At 35.3% G+C, this 23,464-nt stretch overlaps 2 protein-coding genes across 2 annotated transcripts in view; one reads left to right on the top strand and one right to left on the bottom strand.

The window, feature by feature from the left end:
• Positions 1 to 9,226, bottom strand: part of LOC140157305 (thyrostimulin alpha-2 subunit-like) — a 196,026-nt gene extending 186,800 nt beyond the window's left edge. Inside the window, exon 1 of the mRNA XM_072180485.1 lies at positions 8,863 to 9,226. The gene's annotated coding sequence lies outside the window, so the exon portion shown is untranslated. The remainder of the gene's footprint in view (positions 1 to 8,862) is intronic.
• A 10,603-nt stretch (positions 9,227 to 19,829) lies between these two features.
• LOC140157218 (serine/threonine-protein phosphatase 4 regulatory subunit 4-like) overlaps positions 19,830 to 23,464 on the top strand; it is a 185,339-nt gene continuing 181,704 nt past the window's right edge. The window contains exon 1 of the mRNA XM_072180372.1: positions 19,830 to 20,142. Within this exon, the coding sequence (XP_072036473.1) occupies positions 20,014 to 20,142 (129 nt within the window). The 5' untranslated portion in view covers positions 19,830 to 20,013. The remainder of the gene's footprint in view (positions 20,143 to 23,464) is intronic.

Below are 23,464 nucleotides of genomic sequence, written 5' to 3'. Positions count from 1 at the left end.
GTCATATACAGCTCATGACTTTAATTTGCAAACTGGTGAACTTGTAATCTCAAGGATAAGGGTAGGAATTGCTCAAGCAATTAATTAAGCTGCCCAGAACAATAGCATAAAACATAAAGGGACGTGTAGCGTAATGTGATATCGGTGAGTATAGCCTGAGTCCCTCTCTCGAAACTACTAAACATGGCGGTTACATAATGGCCGTTTCTCATCTGCAAGGCACAACCCGGTGACCCGGTGAAATATCAGGAGATGATTATTTGTACTTGATAAATGATTATGTTTCAATATCCGATGATGTTCTTTTCTTTATCTTATATTTTCTGTTCTAACATATTGCTAATACGTATACAAAATAACAATATATGATTCTCCTTGCAAGTGAATGTGGAAGTAATGTTGCATTATATAGCGAGCGTGGATTAAAAGTGATAAGATTTTTGAATTTAAGTGATATGCACATAACTGAGCTTTCTTCGATAAGTTGTAGGAGTATGGTAATGCGAAATCTACAGCATTTATATAGGAGATATAAGCTAATTTACATACAATTTACAGTTTCCCTCCCAATAGCCCCTTCAAAAACAAATGAAATTTTTCTTCACGTTTGTATAGCTTTCTTATTCAAATGTCACAAAAGGAACGAATCACTTAAAATAATTATTCCAAACTTTAAAAAATTAGGCAATAAGTATGAAATTTTACTTTGGCCCCGTTATCAAATTAGTTGCATTTAGTTAATTGCTACAGTCATAAGCAACATCACTGGTACCTACTTTGTTGAATTTTATCTTGAAGCAGTGGACAATATGTCATTATTCGCATGAAATGGCTATAAAATCAGCAAATTTCAAAAGGTCGACGCACCTCTGGTACCTACAGGGTGTCCCTGAAAGAAGTGTATCGTTGGAAACTTAATTGGGTATTATAACGCCACAAATATACATAACTAAATAACGAGTGCGGTTGAGGAACAAATCAACTATCACATATTTTTTGAATTTTGATGACAATTGACTAGACCGTTCTGGAAATATATAGAATTTTACGAAACTCCTTCATTTTCAAGCCTTTCCACGGATTCAAATATCAATCGATGATCTGTATTCGGAGTGCTAATCACTGCGCATCATCAGCGCATGAGGTGTCTGTTGTTATTGATAGATATTTGACTCCTTGTAACGGATTAAAAATGAGGTAGTTTCGTAAAATTCTTTTATTTCAAAAACGGAGCGGTCAATTGTCAAAATTCAAAAAGTATGTGATAGCTGATATATTTTTCAACCACATGTGTTATTTATTTATGTTTAGTTTGTGCGTTGAGTTACTCAAAACAATTCAGTTCCCGACGATACAGTTCTTTCAGGGACACCCTGTACTTTGTTGTATTGTGTCTTGAAATAGTGGATGATATGTCAATTATTATTCGCACGTCTGAACAAAACCTATAGCCGATACACATGAATGAGTTGCCCCTCGGGAAGTAGCAAAAGACCTCGACATTGTTACTTCAATCCCTGTTTTTTACACGTACTCTTTAAGTATTTCTGTGTTTCAAGTATTTGTGAATTTCATATTGACAGTGGTTACGTGTGTGGAGTGAATATCACATAAAATTACGACTATTTAAAATATTTGGCTTATTTTCGTAATGTTTAATATCTGCCTTGTTTTGTTGTCTCCCTTTTAACTCTATATTGCAAATCAGAATAATTAAACCAACAAGACACGATGTGATGGCGACAATTCTAAACTCGAGATCTGGTTTTCAACCTCTTTGGAGAACAGTCACTTTAATGTTCTTATCAGTCAATTTGTTTCAGCAGTTGGTTGTTATAGATAGAATGTTTGTATTATACATGTACATAACATTATAGAACCGACCATGCAATTCTCATAATCATAATAATATAATTGTAGAGAACAGGGATAATGCCTACTGAAATGCCTAATGTTTCAATATCCAATGTTCTTTTCTTTTATCTTATGTGTTCTGTTCTAACATATTGCTAATACATAGGTTGATTCAGACAAAAGTGTTAAGATTTGGAATTTAAGTGATATGCACAGTCAAAGCAGCCAGTTAAGCTCAGTTACACCCTTAAGCTTTCTTCAATAAGTTGCAGGCGTATGTTGATGTGGTTGCGACGAATATTTAAGTACTTAGATACGAATTAAGTCCCAACAAACACCTTTGTTTGACCCAGGAGTAACAATATTGAGAAATGCGGGAAATGCTTATTGGAATGGGTGCGTTTTAGTAACGAAGGCCGGGTTTACATATTCAAGTGCATCTTGCTGAACCCAATGACTCGCACCGGAGACCGGGTTCAAAGTGCATCCACCGGTAACAAACATGCTGTGAAGTATAGTGTAGGGACCTCCAGCAACATTTCATGCATGCAGGAGTCTGGCCCAATCACAGAGCTAGGGCGAAACGTGGCAAGTCACGCAAAATGTCACGAGTTGCCAGAAGAAGAAGAATTGGAAGAAGACAGTACAAGCCGACGGCTTGTAAACATGCGAAAGGTTTTCAATTCACTGATTCAATTCACTAATACAACAATGAAATTACTAATGATAATAAACCTTTCACGTTTAGGTAATTAGCATGGTATATAGGCCTAGACTGTAATCATGGTAATGTTATTTGATAAAAGCTTACAATTTGACGGCAAATGCTCACACGGTGGCCTAGCGGAACGGGCACTGACTCATAATCGGAAGGTTGCGGGTTCGAGCCCCGGCGACGCCATCGTGTTGTGCCCTTGAGTAAGGCACTTTATCTCGATTACTCCTCTCCACCCAGGTGTTTAAATGGGTACCGGCATTCTTAAATGCTGGGAAGGTAACAGACTCGCTGTAGAGGAGGCGTAGCGATCCCCCTATAGCAACATTACATGGAGGAGTCTGGCCCAATCGCCAATGAAAGAGAGATGGGTACTCCGATCACTGTTTATACAGGATCGTCTCCTTTATCTTTACCTTTACCTGCTCACAATAATACTATCAAAACAAAAAGCGTTCAACAAATTAGTTAAACGTCAATCAAGTTGGAATCACGCGCTGAGCAATTAAGTATTTGTTTTAGCAATAGATGAGAATCGGTTAATGCCGTTAATGTAAGAGTTATCTCCACGCCTGATCCTGTTAATAACATAAAACAACTCTAGAAGCATTTTAATCGTGGTTCATAGTTATGCTTTTAAACAACAAAATAGAGAGAAAATGCATGCAGCCAAAAAATTACGCGCCCGCATATCGAGTTCAAGAGTGCTTGATATATACTTATTAATTCAAATATTGTGGTAAAATCATTTTGCACTTCATAATCTATAATTTTGCATTTAATTTCAATATGAATATTATTTGAAGACGGCGTTACGTGATCATAGATTGGTATAGAGTGTCTGGGCAACATAATATTTGCTGTGGCTGCCATGTGTCACGTTTATTGTAAAATTATTTGTATACGCTGTCGAAGTTACGTGATAATCGGATTAACTATAGCAATAGAGGAAAACAATTTTTGAATATATCGCCATGCACTACAAGCAGGTTGCACTCTTCACCTGTGTATGTCTGCAATCATAGATTGAATACAATACCGCTCTTTTCAAAGATATTTATCTTGCAGGTGCGAGTGATTAGCATTTTCTTTCACATCTATGGTTCAATGCATAGGTATTGCGTGAACGTTGTAGTGCAGGATGATCTATTCAACATTGTATTCATCTATTGCTATGGTAATTAATCCTGTATCATCATCATTTCGGCAGCGTATACATAGCCTTGGGTAGAGTATCACCAGTTTGTGGATGGATTCTTCACTCAAAGAGCCTATCTGCAAGAATTACTGATCTGTGATAAAAGGATGACACTTGTATCATAATGAAATCTTCTTACGATACATCAGTGACAAACTCCCATCCGTACGGTGACTCTTGCGTCTTTAACTCACAATCGGACATCGGACGTTGTCGGTGCATTAGCAAAGCTAACAATGAAAAGTTAAAGTCAAAGTTTCACATTCTCAAATGCTAAATTTTCATCAAGGGCGGTCTCCCACATGACCCCGTAACTTCCGTAAGCAACTGAGTATCCGCATCATTTTAACAACTAACCCATTTACTTGCCCATGATGGTCTATGCTTGGGCGACCAGCATTTTCAAGTCTTATAATTAAGATTATAATTTTGTTTAAAGACTGTTTAAAGTTAAGTGTGTCAGTAGAGAGCTTTCAATTTCCAAACGTACGTATCATACGCCCGTGCATCTATTCAAAGTCACTCTCATGTGACGGGATTTTGAATAGATGCACGGGCGTATGACACCGTACGTTTGGGAATCGCAACCTATAATTATTCAAATGTTACATGCGCTGCTAAATTCTCAGAACAGATCGGAGGCGTTCTGGGTGCGTCTAAAGTGTTCAAGATTACATCTTCTGATGGCGATTTTATGATTAAGCTCAGGAATACTATCAACCTATTTAACTTTGTCCAAGTCTATCTTAGGTTTAGGAAACTATGTGTACAAGAAATTTATATACCTATAGGCTATTAAAGTCTGTATAAATATTTGCAAAGATGGCGGTAAAAATTCAGAACGCGTGCGATCACTGCGATGCGTTCAAAATCTATTACATTTGAACACATCGGATACATTCTGGGGGTGTTCAGGTCTTTCTATGATGATTCATGGGAATAAGTTTTTCCCAGTGCAATGTAGGAGCAAATTGAAATCAAGGGAGAGGTGTAAAATGTGAAAAATTGCAATGATGTGGGCAATGTTTACCCAAAATAATCTGGGACAAATCCCACGTTTTTTGGATGAATTCACACCACAAGTAGCCACCTCCGTAACGACACGACAATATATATTACCTTACTTCTTGCAAGGTCGGCAGTGGAATATGTTCTGTATATAATTCAACCCTTTACACCTTTCGCCCTTCCTTCCCTATCCCGTAGCACCATTTACCCAAAATCTATAAAGAAATATTTCCACCCGGGAGCCACAGCAATAAAGTCTCCACTCGTACTCATATACAGGAAGGCATACGTGTACATCAACCCTCTCGATATCACAATTGCACGAAATCGCAGCTTTAAAAGTATTTTTATAGTTTTAAGATCTCTTATTAAATAAATACGCCGTAGTTAAGAAGTATTTATATATTTGGTGCGCTAGAATTCATTGCTCAAAGCCCTTAGATATTACCTTCCTGTATTTTATATTAAATCACTTGTAACACTTGAGCGTCGATTGAGGTTGACGGGGTTAACTTTAAGACGACTTCTTACAGCATTTAGAAACAAGAAATGTTCATGTACACATCAAGATGAAAAGAAAACACAGAATGGATTTTGAGAATATACCGTAGTTGTAAAATTATCTTGTTTGAGACAGTGAAATGATCGAATGTTTGAATTAATGACTAAAATATTAAGCTTGAGATAAGCGAGGATAGTGCTGTAGTTGGCGAGTAAAGTTACAGCAAGTTTAAACAGATAATTATTTTTACAAGACTGAGCAATACTTCATCCATTGCAGTAGCTATCGCAGTTAACAGCTCTTTAGCACCTTTGTTTAAAGAAAAAGTTATTGTTGTTTTTCAACAACAAAAACCCAACACTAAAACACCTTTTCAGAATTTAAAAAAAGAGTGAACATGTAAAATTTCTCTGGAGGTAACATAATTTTTGAATATTCACTAAATCGTGATTTTTCTTTTGAAGTTATACACTGCAAAAATAGTGTTTAGAAATCGAGGCCAGATTGGTGTTTAGAGAGTTAAATGGCTAGCATTTAAACGCTTTAATGTTTAGACCTTTTCAGATCTAAACATTAAAATGTTTAAATGCTTAAAAGCATCTAAACACATACTCATATGAAATGTGTTTATGATCTAAACATTCAAGTGTTTAATTGCTAGACATTCAAGTTTCTAAACACCAATCTGTCTTCGATTTCGAAACACTGTGTTTGCAGTGTAGCATATTGTTACCAACTGGCTGCTCAAATGTATTGCAGTATACATTACAGTTTACAACCAGAGTCTTGATAAATTATGTATCTTAAGGGATCTGGAATGAGCGTTTCGACAGTATTCTTTGTGGGACATGAGAGCACATCAGACATCATCGAATTGCATTCTGAATACGACGAATGTCTTTCTGATATCAAATAATTTTAATTTTTTGAAATTCACGATATAATACAAATTTTATGACAACTTATTAAAGTTTGATATTTTTGACATTTTTGAAATATAACTGTCCTCGAAGTAAATTTTATAAATCTAATGATATATTCTTAAAGTGTATGTAGCTGGGAGGAAAAGCCGACGATCAATTGAAAATTTTGACCTTTCATATTGAAGATATGTATTTTTTCCCCAAAAGACCTAATTTTTTTGGTGTTTTGGGAAAAAAATCCATATCTTCAATACGAAAGGTCAAAATTTTCAATTGATCGTCGGCTTTTCATCCCACCTACATACACTTTAAGTATAAACCATCGGATTTATAAAGTTTACTCCGAGTACTGTTAAATATCAAAAATATCAATTTTTAATCATTTGCCATAAAATGTGTAGGCCTATTACACTGCGAATTTCAAAAAATCTAAATTATTTGATATCAGAAGGACATTCTTCGTATTTAGAATGCAATTCGATATGTCTGATGTTCTCTAATGTCCCACAATAAATACTGTCCAAACGTTCATACCCCATCCCTTAATATAGGCTTAGGTCTCATTTTTAGAAGCAGGATTTCAGAAATAAATTTGAACGGAAAATGTGTTGATTCAAAATGAAGGCATAAAACATGATAAAGAGGGTTGGGTGTAGATCGAGAGTAACAAACAAACAACAAACAAACCGCAGCCACCAACAAACAAACAAGCAAACAAACAGCGTAATCGTCGAGTATTCTTCTCATAAATATTTATTCGGGAATCGAAAGGTGAGAGTCTGATATCACCAAAATTATGTGCATACATCGCTGGTGAAGACAAGCAGAATGAATCAAGAGGGTTTTCAGTAAGTTTAAAAGCCTCTTTAAAATATTGTAAACTGGGTTCTTGAGGACAAGTTGTAGAGAAAACAAGACCCGTTAATATTATATAGCTTAGAATCGTCATAACATATCCCAGGTCAAAATATTAATACTTATTTGACTTTGGATATGACAACTGACTATCTATTAGTGTACGATCATTTGATATCTCTGCTAGTTTCAACAAAGCTTGCTCTATGTACGAATTTTGAAATGCAGAACATGGGGGAGACATTTCAATTTAGAGTACATAATAGCAAGTGGAAATTTAAGGGAAAAAACAGTATTGTGAACACACAATGCTTATGGTCCCGCGTATCTGGCGCATATGGCATAGTGCCCATACACACGCGCCACCCTCCCCCACACACCCACCCCACACCCCCACTACCTCGCACAACAAAATCTCTCACAAACAAAATAGCTAACCCCAATACTACACCAAAACCGCCAAATTAAGATTTATACAAAAAAAAGTATCTCCGTATTATTGATTTAATTAATTGCATGTGTGGTTTTGTCATTATGAAAGTGTCCTTGCATTTTAGTTCCATTGTCATATTGCAGCAATTCATAAAGCTTTCATGTGTCATAAACAAATAAATATTTCGATTTATTTATTCAAACAAAAACAGCCGAGAACCAAAATTATTGTTTTCTCCCTCCCCGTACTCTCTCAGTCTCTCTCCTTCAACCCTTGTCATCTCTCTGTCTCTCTCCCTCCCTCTCTTTCCCCTCTAGGCTCTTACTACCCCTCTCATATATAATCCTACTCTCTTTCTTCTTTTCTTCTCGATAAATTTACTTATTCTAGGCAACATTGTGATGTCTTTTTGTTATAATGGCAACGATAATTAACACAAATGCCTCATTACACATGTAAAAGACCAACTAAAAAAATGTTCCATGTTTTAATTTGTTTGATAAATAAAAACAATGGTTTAAAACGACAGAAGATGAATATTTCGTATAACATCTTGCGTAATCATGGGTCAAATCTTAAACCTCTAGGTGGTACTGCACCCCTTTATAAATTTGTGACTATTTTTGCATTTTAAAAAAAAAAAATAATAACACACTGATAACAAAAGTTATTTATATTATAGGGGCAAGGGATCCAGTTAATATACTGGAATTTCCGTGACTCATGACAAGCGGTACGTTATTTATGATAAGAAAAGAGGTACCGCTAGAATGTACCTCATTTCTTAACATATGTAACAATGTGTAATGAACCACTTGTCTTGAATTACTGAAATTTCAGTGAAGTAATTGGATTCCTTGCCCTTATACATAACTTTTTTTTACCAGTGTCTATAGTTATTTTTTGAGGAAAATGCAAATTTAGTCAGGGGGTGTAGTACCACCTTAACTCATAATGCAAGATGAAATTGTGTAGGGCCTATTCAAACACATTAAAAAATGTCCTACTACATGCAGTCATTATTATAATAAATATCGGATTCATTGCTATGCCAAAAGCAATGTCACAACTAAGCTATAATAAGAGTTCGAATTTTTCAAGCGTTAGCCTATATAATTAATTCTGGCTAAAGATGGCTTTTGGTTTTAAATAGATTTGCGAGAACCAAATTTGATTTTCCCAAAGCTACGCATGGTGAATTGACCAGAATCCAATAAGCCTTAACTAGATTGTCTGAAACGGGACCGTAAATCTGTTACATGAATGTCTTATATCTACATAAATGCCTTGAGGTCGGTAACGAATGCGAATAATCTTAATTAAAACAGTTACAAATTGTAAAATGTCGCAGAAAGTTAATGACTGTGGACTTACCTGTTAACGCGTTTTATCACTCCACTGGTTTAAGATTGGTCAACACGTAAAAATGCACCGGAAAAAATCCCTGAATCTTATTATCCTTTTTGCTCTTTAAGATAACAGCTGATTTGCAATTGCAATTCTCACAAATCCTCTTCTTCTTGACACTCAACGATGCTAAAAATATGAATCCTCGCCACGCTATATATGTTAGAAGTGATGTGAAGTGATCTTCAATTTGCTGTATAATTATACACTGATGTGTTCAGTTCTGATGACTTGGTCGTACACTATCAGTATTCAGAAGGAATTCCGTGTACGGCATATACACGAACTTACAATAAATACACTGACTATCGTGTATGATTTGCGGTGCACTAAATAAGCTCACCGTTCAAAACATGCGACGATGTTTTTTTCTTCTGAGAAACAGGTTAGGGAGGGACTTCTTAAGAACCACTGTATCATTAATAAGCTTGTTTTCACTCAATTGAATGTCAATTTTATGCACACTTTTAAATAGTTGCTCATTTATGTGATATTCTGTTATTGTTTAAATGTAGTTACAAACTTTTTAGACCAACTAGTCGACTGCCCTCCGTGTATTCCCAGAAATGGTACATTAAAAGCAAAAAAAGAATGGATTTCGGCGTACATGCAGTTATATGCTAAACACCGCGCACAATATCTGTAGGGATTATCCTCCAAAAAAGTACGTCAGTTTTAATTTAGTTCGAAGTACCAAACAAGTTATGATAAAAGTAAAAAATGAGAAGCGTTTTAGAAGTAGTAAAATGCAAATTTGTAATACTGTTTGCATAGTATAGTATCTTAATTCATAGTTATTCTAGCATTTATTGCTACCATAGGTAGAGAGTATCCTATTCTCGCATTGCTATCATCAGTAGATAGCATCTAATTCTTCACTTCAAAAACAGTGTTTAGCATTATGGTACATTAAAAGCAAAAAAATGAATTTCGGCGTACCACATAATGCAGTATTATATGCTAAATACCGCGCACAATATCTGCAGGGATTTTCCTCCAAAAAGGGGTTCATTTTTAACTTCGAATTTTTAACTTCGAGTACCAAAATTAGTTATGATAAAAGTAAAAAATTAGAAGCATTTTATGAATAGTAAAATGCAAGTTTTTAATACTGTTTGCAAGTATATCTCAATTCGTAGTTATTATAGCATTTATTGCTACCATAGGTAGTGAGTATCTTATTCTTGCATTGCTATCATCAGTAGATAGCATCTAATTCTTACATTGCTATCTTTACTGCAAAAAGAGTGTTTAGCATTCATACTTTCTAAATATATTCTTGCCTTTACTTTGTAAATACTTTGTTCAAATAGGCCTACTAAACTTATTAAGAGTATTGATGGATACTGTTTAGCCATTAAACATTGATGTAAATAGCCTCTAAACATGTTTACAATGTGAAAACAACAAGAGTGTTTTCATCGCCAAAAAGAAAGTGCGGTTTTTGGAGTGTATATGTGACATTATAATGCTATCAGCAGTAGATAGGTATTTGCATGTGCATATATATATTGCTATCACCAGCATAAAGTTTATTCGTATATGCATATATTGCTATCAGCAGTAGATACCGTAGCTTATTTGTATGTGACATAAAGACTGCACAGAAAGTAACGCAGCTGTTTTAAAAATGCCTATATAGCGTCAGAACTAATAATTGCGTTCACAATATTTCAATATAGAAAGAAGGATGATTTTTGATACCCCATTTGTCCATTTTTGTTCAATATTAACAACACACCAGTGTTTTAAATGAAAATTACACGAATTTAAAAGTTGCAGCTATTTGTATTGCTTTGAAGATAAATGGTGGATTTTACGTGCCACAATGCTATTATTCAATGTGCATATATTGCTATCAGCAGTATACCGTATAGATAGCTTATTTGTATGTGACATATAATGCTATCAGCAGTAGATAATTTATTTGTATGCAACATATATTGCTATCAGCAGTAGATAGCTTATTTGTATGTGACATATATTGCTATCAGCAGTAGATAGCTTATTTGTATGCAACATATATATATTGCTATCAGCAGTAGATAGCTTATTTGTATGTGACATATATTGCTATCAGCAGTAGATAGCTTATTTGTATGTGACATATATTGCTATCAGCAGTAGATAGCTTATTTGTATTTTATAACTTGCAGAGTTTTTCCAAGCAGTTATAAATTATGATGAACATGGCGAAGTACTAATTTTTAAACTCATAACGGGAAGAAGAAGATCACAGGACGACCATTCATTTCGCAGTCGCAACACCGAATGAATTGAAATATTCCCGCGAAAATGGGTTGCAAACAAAGACGTATCACCTGATTTTTTTTTGACGTTTTAGAATAAGTCTCACAAAATGATCACGCCAAAGATTAACGTTATCGATAACAACAATGTTTATTCCACCAAAGATACAGGCTATTATGAGATCATTACACAACAACGCCTACAATAATAGGAGCTAATAGGCCTGATTACTATAATGATGGTAGATTTCACATTTAGGTCCAAAAAAGAGGGGAGGAGGGTCTATTCGTGAGATTGAGGATAATTTTACAAAAACGTGGGCCTTTCCCTGAGACTCGGAACAAATATGAGTGAAGATATAAAAGTCGACCAATCTTGACACAAATTAATGTTCAATTTTTTTTTAAACAAATTTGAAGAAAAATAATGAAATTCGGTGAAAAATATGGCGTTCGGCGAGAAATTATCAGAAATTGTTAAAAGAATTGTTGTGTCAATGCGGTTTTAGTGAGTGCTCCCCCGGTTTGTGAACAGTAGGGTGAAATAATATCCAAACCAAAACGATCTCTATTTTTTCCAACAGGCCTACAAACATAATGATCTAAAGACCAAAGTCAGGAAATTTAGAAAATTGCCATTTCTAACTTACTCAGTACCTATAATACTCTGTCTTACTTTAATACCGATGTTGCTGTTTGTTTCTTATGTTTTTAGTGTAATTTTACTCATTATTTTGCCATATTATCCCAATTTCATAATTGCTTACTTTGGATCTGATTCACATGTTTTGCTGACTCGTGTTTAGTGGATAGATTGTGGCATTAGACAAGGGATAGAATTTGTGTCAAAATGTTGATAGTTTCTTGTCATTATCATCTACCATTGCATGCCGTGTTGTGACTATTTTAACAATTTTAAATAACTTTGAAGGCTTAGATTCTTTGTTACAAGAAGAAAGCTCTATAAACCACAACGACCAAGTACTATATTTTTGGCCACTCTTGAATAAGCTGAACAGCTTTAATAAATGAATAAGGGTCATCTGCAAGCTATTGTCTTTTCAGGTTAGAACAATGCGAGCCAGAAGCTATACCAGCTTCACGTGAGGAACAAAACAAAGACAAAATAAATAATTATCCTAAAGTTGGCTTACTTTGATTTAGCTGCACTGCAAAACAGTGTTTAGCACCTAAATACTTTTCTAAACACACTCTTGCCTTTCCGTTGTAAACGTGTTAAAACATTTTAGAGTAAAATTTATGGATAATGTGTAGCCATTGATCAGTGATCTTTTGGAATTTGATACGTTATGTTTAGCTTCTAAATATGTTTACAAAGTGACGGAAAGAATGTCTTCAATGCCTAAACACAGTTTTTGCAGTGTTCCGTAAACATGGTATAATAAGGGGATATCTACAGCTGATGAGATGATAGCAATGCGAGAATAAGATGCCATCTATTGATGACAGCAATGCTAGAATAAGATGCTATCTACTGATGATAGCAATGCGAGAATAAGATGCTATCTACTGATGATAGCAATGCGAGAATAAGATGCTATCTACTGATGATAGCAATGCTAGAATAAGATGCTATCTATTGATGACAGCAATGCTAGAATAAGATGCTATCTACTGATGATAGCAATGCTAGAATAAGATGCTATCTATTGATGACAGCAATGCGAGAATAAGATGCTATCTACTGATGATAGCAATGCGAGAATAAGATGCTATCTACTGATGACAGCAATGCTAGAATAAGATGCTATCTACTGATGATAGCAATACGGGAATAAGATGCTATCTATAGATAGCATCTTATTCTCGCATTGCTATCATCTCATCAGTAGATATCACCCTATTCTTGTATTGCTGTCATCAGTAGATATCACCTCATTGCTATCATCAGTAGATAGCGTCTTATTCTTGCATTTCTATCATCAGTAGATAGCATCTTATTCTTGTATTGCTGTCATCAGTAGATATCACCTCATTCTTGCATTGCTATCATCAGTAGATAGCATCTTATTCTCGCATTGCTATCGTCAGTAGATAGCATTTTATTCTCGCATTGCTATCATCAGTATATATAGATAGCATCTTATTCTCGCATTGCTATCATCAGTAGATAGCATCTTATTCTCGCATTGCTATCATCAGTAGATAACATCTTATTCTCGCATTGATGCAGATAGCATCTTATTCTAGCATTGCTATCATCAGTAGATAGCATCTTATTATAGCATTGCTATCATCAGTAGAAAGCATCGTATTCTAGCATAGCGTAGATATCACCCTATTCTTGTATTGCTGTCATCAGTAGATATCACCTCATTGCTATCATCAGTAGATAGCGTCTTATTCTTGCATTTCTATCATCAGTAGATAGCATCTTATTCTTGTATTGCTGTCATCAGTAGATATCACCTCATTCTTGCATTGCTATCATCAGTAGATAGCATCTTATTCTCGCATTGCTATCGTCAGTAGATAGCATTTTATTCTCGCATTGCTATCATCAGTATATATAGATAGCATCTTATTCTCGCATTGCTATCATCAGTAGATAGCATCTTATTCTCGCATTGCTATCATCAGTAGATAACATCTTATTCTCGCATTGATGCAGATAGCATCTTATTCTAGCATTGCTATCATCAGTAGATAGCATCTTATTATAGCATTGCTATCATCAGTAGAAAGCATCGTATTCTAGCATTGCTATCATCAGTAGATAGCATCTTATTCTAGCATTGCTATCATCAGTAGATAGCATCTTATTCTCGCATTGATGCAGATAGTATCTTATTCTCGCATTGCTATCATCAGTAGATATCACCTCATTCTTGCATTGCTATCATCAGTAAATAAGATATCTCATTCCTGCATTGCTATCTTCAGTAGATAGTATACAAATATATACTCATCAAATGCCACATCTGTCTATCTGCTTTAGTTGGGATTTTCGTCGCAAATTGTTTAGACAAAGGTCACAACCATGTTAAAATGTATTTTCTCACTCTTTTCATTTTAAATGGCTGACATTACTGAACAGTGTCGTGAGCTGAGATATTTGGGTTGAAAAGTACAGTTTTTGTGAGTACATATACTTTTCAACATTGCTGACACCCTTTAAAAATGTTGCACGAAAATCAAAATTACTGTGTGGCATCTTTACTAGTAGATGTCTTCTTATTCTAGAATTGTTATCATCCGTAAATAGTATCTTATTATATAGAATTGCTATTATTAGTATTATTCTACCATTACTATCATCAGCTAGTAGATAGCTTATTGTTCTAGTGTTACTATCATCAGTAGATAGCATCTTGTTCTAGCATTGCTATCATCAATAGATAGCATCTTATTCTGGAATTGGTATTAACAGTAGATATGCTAGCATGGCTATCATTAGTAGATAGCATCTTATTCTACCATTGATATCCTTAGTAGATAGCATCTTATTCTTCCATCACTATCATCAGCAGATAGCATCATGTTCTATAGCGTTGCTATCTTCAGAAAATAGAGTCTTATTCCAGCATTTCTATCATTAGTAGATAGCATCTTATTCTTCCATTATACTATCATCAGTATAGATAGAATCATGTTCTAGCGTTGCTATCATCAGTAGATAGGATCATATTCTTGTATTGCTGTCATCAGTGGATAGCATCTTATTCTCGCATTGCTATCATCAGTAGATAGCATCTTTTTCTAGAATTGCTATCATTAGTAGATAGGATCTTATTCTTGTATTGTTGTCATCAGTAGATATCACCTCATTCTTTGCATTGCTATCAGCAGTAGATATCACCTCATTCTTTGCATTGCTATCATCAGTAGATATCACCTCATTCTTTGCATTGCTATCATCAGTAGATATCACCTCATTCTTTGCATTGCTATCATCAGTAGATAGCATCTTATTCTTGTATTGCTATCATCAGTAGATAGCGTCTTATTCTCGCATTGCCATCATCAGTAGATAGCGTCTTTTTCTAGAATTGCTATCATCAGTAGATAGGATATCTCATTCCTGCATTGCTATCTTCAGTAGATAGTATACAAATATATACTCATCAAATGCCACATCTGTCTATCTGCTTTAGTTGGGATTTTCGTCGTAAATTGTTTAGACAAAGGTCACAACCATGTTAAAATGTATTTTCTCACTCTTTTCATTTTAAATGGCTGACATTTCTGTACAGTGTCGTGAGCTGAGATATTTGGGTTGAAAAGTGCAGTTTTTGTGAGTACATATACTTTTCAACATTGCTGTCACCCTTTAAAAATGTTGCACGAAAATCAAAATTACTGTGTGGCATCTTTACTAGTAGATGTCTTCTTATTCTAGAATTGTTATCATCCGTAAATAGTATCTTATTATATAGAATTGCTATTATTAGTATTATTCTACCGTTACTACCATCAGCTAGTAGATAGCATATTGTTCTAGTGTTACTATCATCAGTAGATAGCATCTTGTTCTAGCATTGCTATCATCAATAGATAGCATCTTATTCTGGAATTGGTATTAACAGTAGATATGCTAGCATGGCTATCATTAGTAGATAGCATCTTATTCTTCCATTACTATCATCAGTAGATAGCATCATGTTCTAGCGTTGCTATCTTCAGTAAATAGAGTCTTATTCTAGCATTGCTATCATTAGTAGATAGCATCTTATTCTTCCATTATACTATAATCAGTAGATAGCATCATGTTCTAGCGTTGCTATCATCAGTAGATAGCATCATATTCTATATCGTTGCTATCATCAGTAGATAGCATCATGTTCTAGCGTTGCTATCCTCAGTAGATAGCATCTTATTCTAGCATTGTTATCACAGATAGCATCTTATTCTATATAGCATTGTCATCATCAGTAGGTATCATTTTATTCTAGCTTTGCTATAATCAATAAATCATCCTTAGATAGCATCTTATTCTAGAATGGCTACTATCCTTAATTCTAGAATTGGTATCATCTATAGATAGCATCTTATTCTAGAATTAGTATTATCAGTAGATAGAATCCTATTCTAGAATTGCTATCATACGTAGATAACATCTTATTCTACCATTGCTATCATCAGTATTGCATCTGATTCCACCATTGCTATCATAAGTATATAGCATTTTATTCTAGAATGGCTATCATCAGTAGATAGCGTCTTATTTCTAGAATTGGTATCATCAAATAGATGGCATCTTATTCTAGTGTTGCTATCATCAGTAGATAGCATCTTATTCTATATAGAATTGGTATCATCACATAGTTATCATCTTATTCTATCATTGCTATCATCAGTAGATAGCATCTTATTCTAGCATTGCTATCAGCAGTAGATAGCCTCTTATTCTAGAAATAATATCATCATCAATAGATAGCATCTTATTCTAGAACTAGTATCATCAGTAAATCCTATTCTAGCATTGCTATCATAAATAGATAGCAACTTATCCTACCATTGCTATCATCAGTAGATAGTATTTTAGTCTGGCATTGCTGTCATAAATAGATAGCATCTTATTTTAGAATGGCTATCTTCAGTAGATAGCATCTTATTATAGCATTGCTATCATCAGTAGATAGCATCTTATTATACACTGCAAAAATTGTGTCTTACCTTAGGACACTATTTTAAGACGCGACTTTGAAGCCACTTTTTAGCCATGTCCTTATGCAAGTCATGTCTTGCATGTAGACATGGCTTATGGAAAGACATGACTTTGAGCTATGTCCTTATCCAAGACATGACTAGCTACAAGACATCAACAAAGTATGTAGCTAGCCTTAAGTCATGTCTTAATTATATGAGCAGAATGGGACATGTCTTACTTCATGTCCTAATTAAAAGCACATTATTGAATAAGTGACTTCTAACAAGTCACCCATTCTTCGAGTCGTGTCTTATCACAATTTCATATGTCTCTAAACTAGACATGACTCATATGCATAAAGTAATGACTAACCACAAGACATGTGGTTATGATATGTGACTTGCACAAAGACACTAAATTAAGATATGTCTACTGAAGACGTGTCTCCATGCTAGACACACTTTTTGCAGTGTAGCATTGCTATCATAGATAGCATCTTAATATAGCATTGCTATCATCAGTAGATAGCATCTTAATATAGCATTGCTATCATCAGTAGGTAGCATCTTATTCTAGAATTGGTATCATTAATAGATAGCATATATCAATAGATAGCATCGTATTCTAGAATTCTGGATAAATTCTAGATAAATTTGCTATAATTAGTAGATATCATCCTATTCTAGTATTGCTGTCATCAGTATTCTACCATTGCTATAGTCAATAGATAGCATCTTATTCTAGAATTGCTATCATCATCAATAGCCTAGATAGCACCATATTCTAGAACTGGTATCATTAGTAGATAGCTAGATAGCATCTTAAACTACATATCATCAATAGATAGCATCTTATTCTAGAATTGGTGTCATCAGTAAATAGAATTTTATTCTAGCATTGCTATCATCTTATTCTGCCATTGCTATCGTCAGTAGATATCATCTTATTCTGGCATTGCTATCGTCAGTAGATATCATCTTATTCTGGCATTGCTGTCATAAATAGATATCATCTTATAGAATTGCAATCATCAGTAAATAGCATCTTATTCTAGCATTGTTATCATCAGTATGGCATCTTATTCTACCACTATACTATCATCAGTAGGCCTATAGATATCATCTTGTTCTAGCGTTGCTATCCTCAGTAGATAGCATCTTATTCTAGCATTGTTATCACAGATAGCATCTTATTCTAGCATTGTTATCATCAGTAGATAGCATTTTATTCTAGCTTTGCTATAATCAATAGATCATCCTTAGATAGCATCGTATTCTGGAATGGCTATCATCAGTAGATAGTATCTTGTTCTAAAATTGGTATCATAAGTAAATAGAAATGATCTTATTCTACCATTGGTATCATCAGTAAATACAATCTTATTCTACCATGCATTGCTATCATCAGTAGATACTAGCATTTTATTCTAGAATTACTATTATCCTTAGCTAGCATCTTATACTAGAATTGGTATCATCAGCAGAAATTCTAGCATTTTATCATTAGTAGATAGCATTTTATTCTAAATCCATGCTATCATCAGTAGATAGCATCTTATTCTAGCATCGCTATCGATATCATCAGTAGATCGTATTCATCAGTCGATAGTAGGCTACATCTTATTCTAGAATTACATTCTTTTTCTAGCATTACGTCACCTGGCTACGCCACTGTTTCCTGCTCTCTCGTAGCTGATATTTTCTTTAAACCAGATGTTAGAAGGAATATTATTTTGTCAAGTGACTCTTGGCCCTTGTACGGCTGTACGGCTGCATGCAATTCTGAAAACTTCAACTGACTCCGCAAAATATTTTAAATTTGACAAAAAAAAGATACCCAAATAATAATTTTACAATGTTCTTTTAATAAACTTCGAAATAATTTTTGTTAAATATAAAAAGTCTGTCAAAAAGGCTGGAAAATGTTTTTAAGTTTTTTTTTTTTAACTGACCACCTTCATTTAATTCTGAATGTAAAATTAAAATGTCAGAGACCTATAGATGGTTTTATACATGCCGACCTAACAAAAGGTGCGGCGATGTACAAAGTTTAGGACACCCACCTATAAAGAAGACCTTCACCACCTTCTGGTGTCCCATTTTATTGGTGAAACAAGTTTCTCAGTAAGCATTTGTTTCAGGAACAAGAGTTCAACGCTGTACTGTTTCATTTTAGCCTGAGGAGCAACACGAAATTTCAAAACGTGTGCTTCAGTATTTGTTAAGCAAAATGGCACAAGCCTTGAAGGGCGTATGATTATTTGTTGTCGTTGATTCTAAAGCATTATAACCTGAGGAGAAACTTCTGACAGTTTGTAAATAATATTTGTAAATAAAACTTGAAAGACTGTTAAAACGCTGTTGGCCTATAGGCCTATAGGCCTACCGAGGTTTTACAGAACCTATAGAAGCGCAAGAAGGAATATCCTGCCCTCTCCTGGATCAAAAGTCCATCATTTTAGCAACTACCATGACTAGGCCTACATAGGCCTTATAACTTTGAATGAGTTTTAGGTCTACTCTTTTAGGAGTGATTTTCACCCTAGTCTCACAGTCTCGCTGACTCTTTTGGAGAGTTTTGAAGAGAGTTTTTCACTCTTTTGGAGCCTATAGGCCTACAACTAAAACCCGCCCCATCATTAGGGACCGTTCACCACTCAGGGGCGCCTGATGCAACTTGAATGAAAAATTAAAAAAAAAATTTTCATGGCCTTTTGGACCTAATTTTTTTCCGGGCCCCCTTTTGATCATGAAAAAGGTACGTCAACCCAATAGAAAAATAGTGTAAACTCATGTTCCACAAGAAAAATTAAGGTGATTTTATTTTTCAAGGCCTCAGAGGGATTTCAGGGCCCAACCTTTTTGCGTCAGGCCCCCCGTTACTCTTTTCTTTTGCTTTTCCTTCCCTCTTTCATTCCTTTTTTCACTTTTCCCTCTCTTTCTTGTCCATTGACCAATGATAATAGCTAGCAGACGACGAAATAAGTTCTAGAAACACAACCAAGCAGTGCATCGATCAAAAATCGATTCATCGACCTCGTAATGCATTCTGGGTAATTTAAGCAAGAAGTATGGCGGCTGCTTGTTGACATCAGAAATACGGGAAATGCAGTGTACCATTACTGAAGTTTTTAAACAACTTTGAATCCATGGCAACAGTTTTTGTCGTGTGACACGTACTCGTATGTGTCAAGAGGAACATATTTCCTTACTTTTGATAATCTAAGAGCACACAGGAAGGTGATATACTCGTGTGAACATGATAAACGTAACGCGTAGTATGGATATGATGGACGAATGGGGCGAACGAGCAGTTGGTGGTGTTGATGGATTGGAAAATGATTTGGCTGATTTGAGCTTGGAACAGTCAGTCAAAACAGGTTTAAAGGTAACGATCATTGCTATATAGATTAGCCAAGTTAACAAAACTTTTATTACTTTAGCTCAGACTCTTTCTTTGATTGAGTGACGTGAGCAGGGTCAGAAATTAGGTGAGAGTCGATTCTCTTGGATACTGCTTAACGTCCCAAGTGGAATAAGCCAAGCAAAGATTCCCGTCAACAAAATTGCAAGAATCTAAATGGATTCTCATAAATATTTCCATGCATTTTTGCAAAATTCCACTGGGAGAATCCAAAAGTCTGCTCGCACTTGGTTGCGAATTTCTGACTCTGGTGAGCATGCATTTTTTATTGGTGACTTTGGATTTTAATTTTAATTTAAAATCAGAATTATCAGTACATACCATTTATGTTAATTGTTATCACAGAATTGCTTGAGAAGTCTAGAATTTGATATATATGCCACATTTCGGTTAAAATGCACTTGAGCCAGTGTCCGATTTACAAATTTTTTCCTACCTGCACTGGTGCATGTAGCCCAAAATTTCTACATGCACAGCAAAAAGTGTGCATGCACCAAAATTAAAGCAAACATAAAATCACATTGAATCACGATCATTGTCAGTTAAGCTTGTAATAATATTCCCGGCTCCACTGTCTGTCATTTTTATGCCGATCACTGCACGATTTCTTAGCCAAAACACTGGATGCTGTGGCTTCATCTGTTCTAGAACTAGTCGCCGACGAGGTGCACAATTTCCAGAATGATGCAAGTGTTTTTTGAGCTATTTCCTTTTTTTGCTGGACATTATTATGATTATTTTCCGTACGTAAACAAATATTTTCCACAGTTTAAATTCCGGTTCTTTTTTTTTCAATTAAATGAAAATGACAGCTGCCTTCGACATGTGCGAGGGTATCGGGAATTGGTGGATGACGTCACATTACGCTAGCCCCTCTAAGGGAAGTCATAGTCTCGGACCAGACTGTATGTGGCTATTGCGAATGTTCGTTAGGATCAACGAGTATCAGACCGACGCAAACTGGCTGTGTAGAAGACTCACGTGATAGGGGTATCGGGAATTGTCAATTGCGTCAGCCCTGAACAGGGTTCGATTTAGAAAATAAAATTTACATGCACAACTCTGATTTTTTCCTCAAAATGGGCTGAATAACACAAAATTTTGCATGCACAGGCAAAATTCTACATGCACAGAGCCAAAGTTACATGCATTTGTGCATGTAAAACCCCTCTAAATCGAACCCTGGCCCTGAAGTCAGGATGTTGCGCTAAAAATAGTTTGGGTTTTTCCAAATCGGACTGACTGCTTGTTTACTTTTGTATATTGGCCTTGTCATATCGCTAGCGCTAAAATCGTACATGCACGCGTGCAGGCAGGTAGTGAAAAGCTGCATGCACAAAGGGAATGTTACATGCACTGGTGCAGGTATGCAGGCGGTAAATCGAACACTGACTTGAGCAATGAATGCATGCCTTTAATTTCTTAATATGTTATCTGGCCTTCAGGAAATGATTTTTGTAACTTTTAATAATTTGTTTTGAGATGAAAAAACTGAACTATAAATCACTTTTTTAGTTTTTTCCACCTGCAGCAAAAACCTGCGAACCCTGGGCTGTGCAATAATTATGAGCCCTGGAGAGGGTAAAATTGGGGGAGGTCAAGAAATATTTGGTGAGCCGAAAGGAGGGGGGGGCAAGCGATTTTTGGCACACATTCATGGGGGCGCTTTTTAAATAAAACACTCTAAAATGGCATAGGAAAACAGTACGGAAACGCTTTTTTCATAAACATGGGGGGCAAGCGATTTTTGGCAGGCCGATCGGAAATTTTACCCGGGGGGTGGGGGGCTCATAATTACTGCACAGCCCCCAATGCTCTTAAATGGACTCTAGCCTCGAATGTGTAACTATGGTGTCATTGGTGTGGAAATTCGAAGCTCGAGTTCTAAATGCCAGAGTGCAGAACATAACACATACATGAGAGGTGGTTCTCAGAAATGTAAGACTTCCGGAAATGGGGTCCAAAATAAAAATCCGAAATGCCATCTTCCAGTCAGCCAGCAGGTCACACACACACAGTCGAGGTCACCGATTTTCTAACAGCGAGTTCAGCTATAATCAGTCGCTGCGACTGGACCAAAAGACTATGTCTGAACTTTTGAGGGCGATTTGTGACCCCTAGTGCAAAAGCAGAGTCAACATGGACGGTGAGTAGTTTTGTTTACAAAATTTGCCGTGAATGATACCAAATTCGACATGTTTTTGTTCTTGTTTGATGATGAAAAGTTGTTCCGATGAAAATTTGGGGTGTTGAAATTTGGAATCTTCAAACCGTGTTATTATCCGGGCGGAATTGATGTGAAAAAACGAGTGAATTAGTCACGTGGCGAAGGATGTAAGCTTTAGTGTGATACCAAATTCATTACATCGTGGTTTGGTTCAGTTTGCAAAAACACGATTTGCAATTGGGGTCGATTTTGAAATGGACTCAAATCAATCAATGATTATAATATTGTGGAGCTAGCAATGTGGAGCATTTTACATTAATAATATGGCTTGCAAATTTAATTTAAATCGTTATTGTTTGAAGTTTATAATTATTTTATCTTGTTAAATAATTAATTAATTATTAATTTATTTGTTCTATCTTTTATATTATTTACAATTCCAGGATCTGTGACGCGTGACGGGAGGCACGAAAAACCGCACAACAAAGAGGAAAACAACAGAGACAAACATGGAACTTCAGTGGTTGATGAGGAACTACAATTCATATTTAAATATCTCTAAAACACTGTCATGACTGTAGACTGTCATTATTTTTAAGGGACTGTTGAATTGTAAATTATGGAAGCAAATCTCTGACTGAGACCGAGACGGTATTTGATGAGAATGACGCCAAAGACGCGTGCGTCGCCTTGTGGTTGGAATTGTGAATTTTATTCCTGGACCTGCACCGTACTGCAGAAAGAAATCAGAGGCTTGGAACGTAGAATGGAACAAATCCGAACAATAAATATTTAGTTTATAAATACGATGATCTTGATTTATTAATTATGGTTATGGAATACAATGGAAATACTTCATCGTCAACAAATTTAAAATATCAGGTACTGAGCTTGAAATCACAAATCATTTTCTTTTTTTAATTGTGCTAAATTATTGTGTAAAATCAGCCTTATTTATTTTTGCCTAAATTTATTGATTTTGACTGAAATTTTCAAAATATGTTTGCAAAAAATTGTCCTGACCGACCGACACTAATTTAAAAGTCTATGCACTCGTAAAACAACCTTTTTTTGGTTGCCTCACAGTTATATTTAAAACCTGAGACCATAATACCTATG

The sequence above is a fragment of the Amphiura filiformis genome, chromosome 1, assembly GCF_039555335.1.
Source record: "Amphiura filiformis chromosome 1, Afil_fr2py, whole genome shotgun sequence".
Classification (NCBI taxonomy): Eukaryota; Metazoa; Echinodermata; class Ophiuroidea; order Amphilepidida; family Amphiuridae; genus Amphiura; species Amphiura filiformis.
The sequence above is the reverse complement of the archived record's forward strand: the minus strand, read 5'-3'. Positions and strand labels throughout refer to the sequence as shown.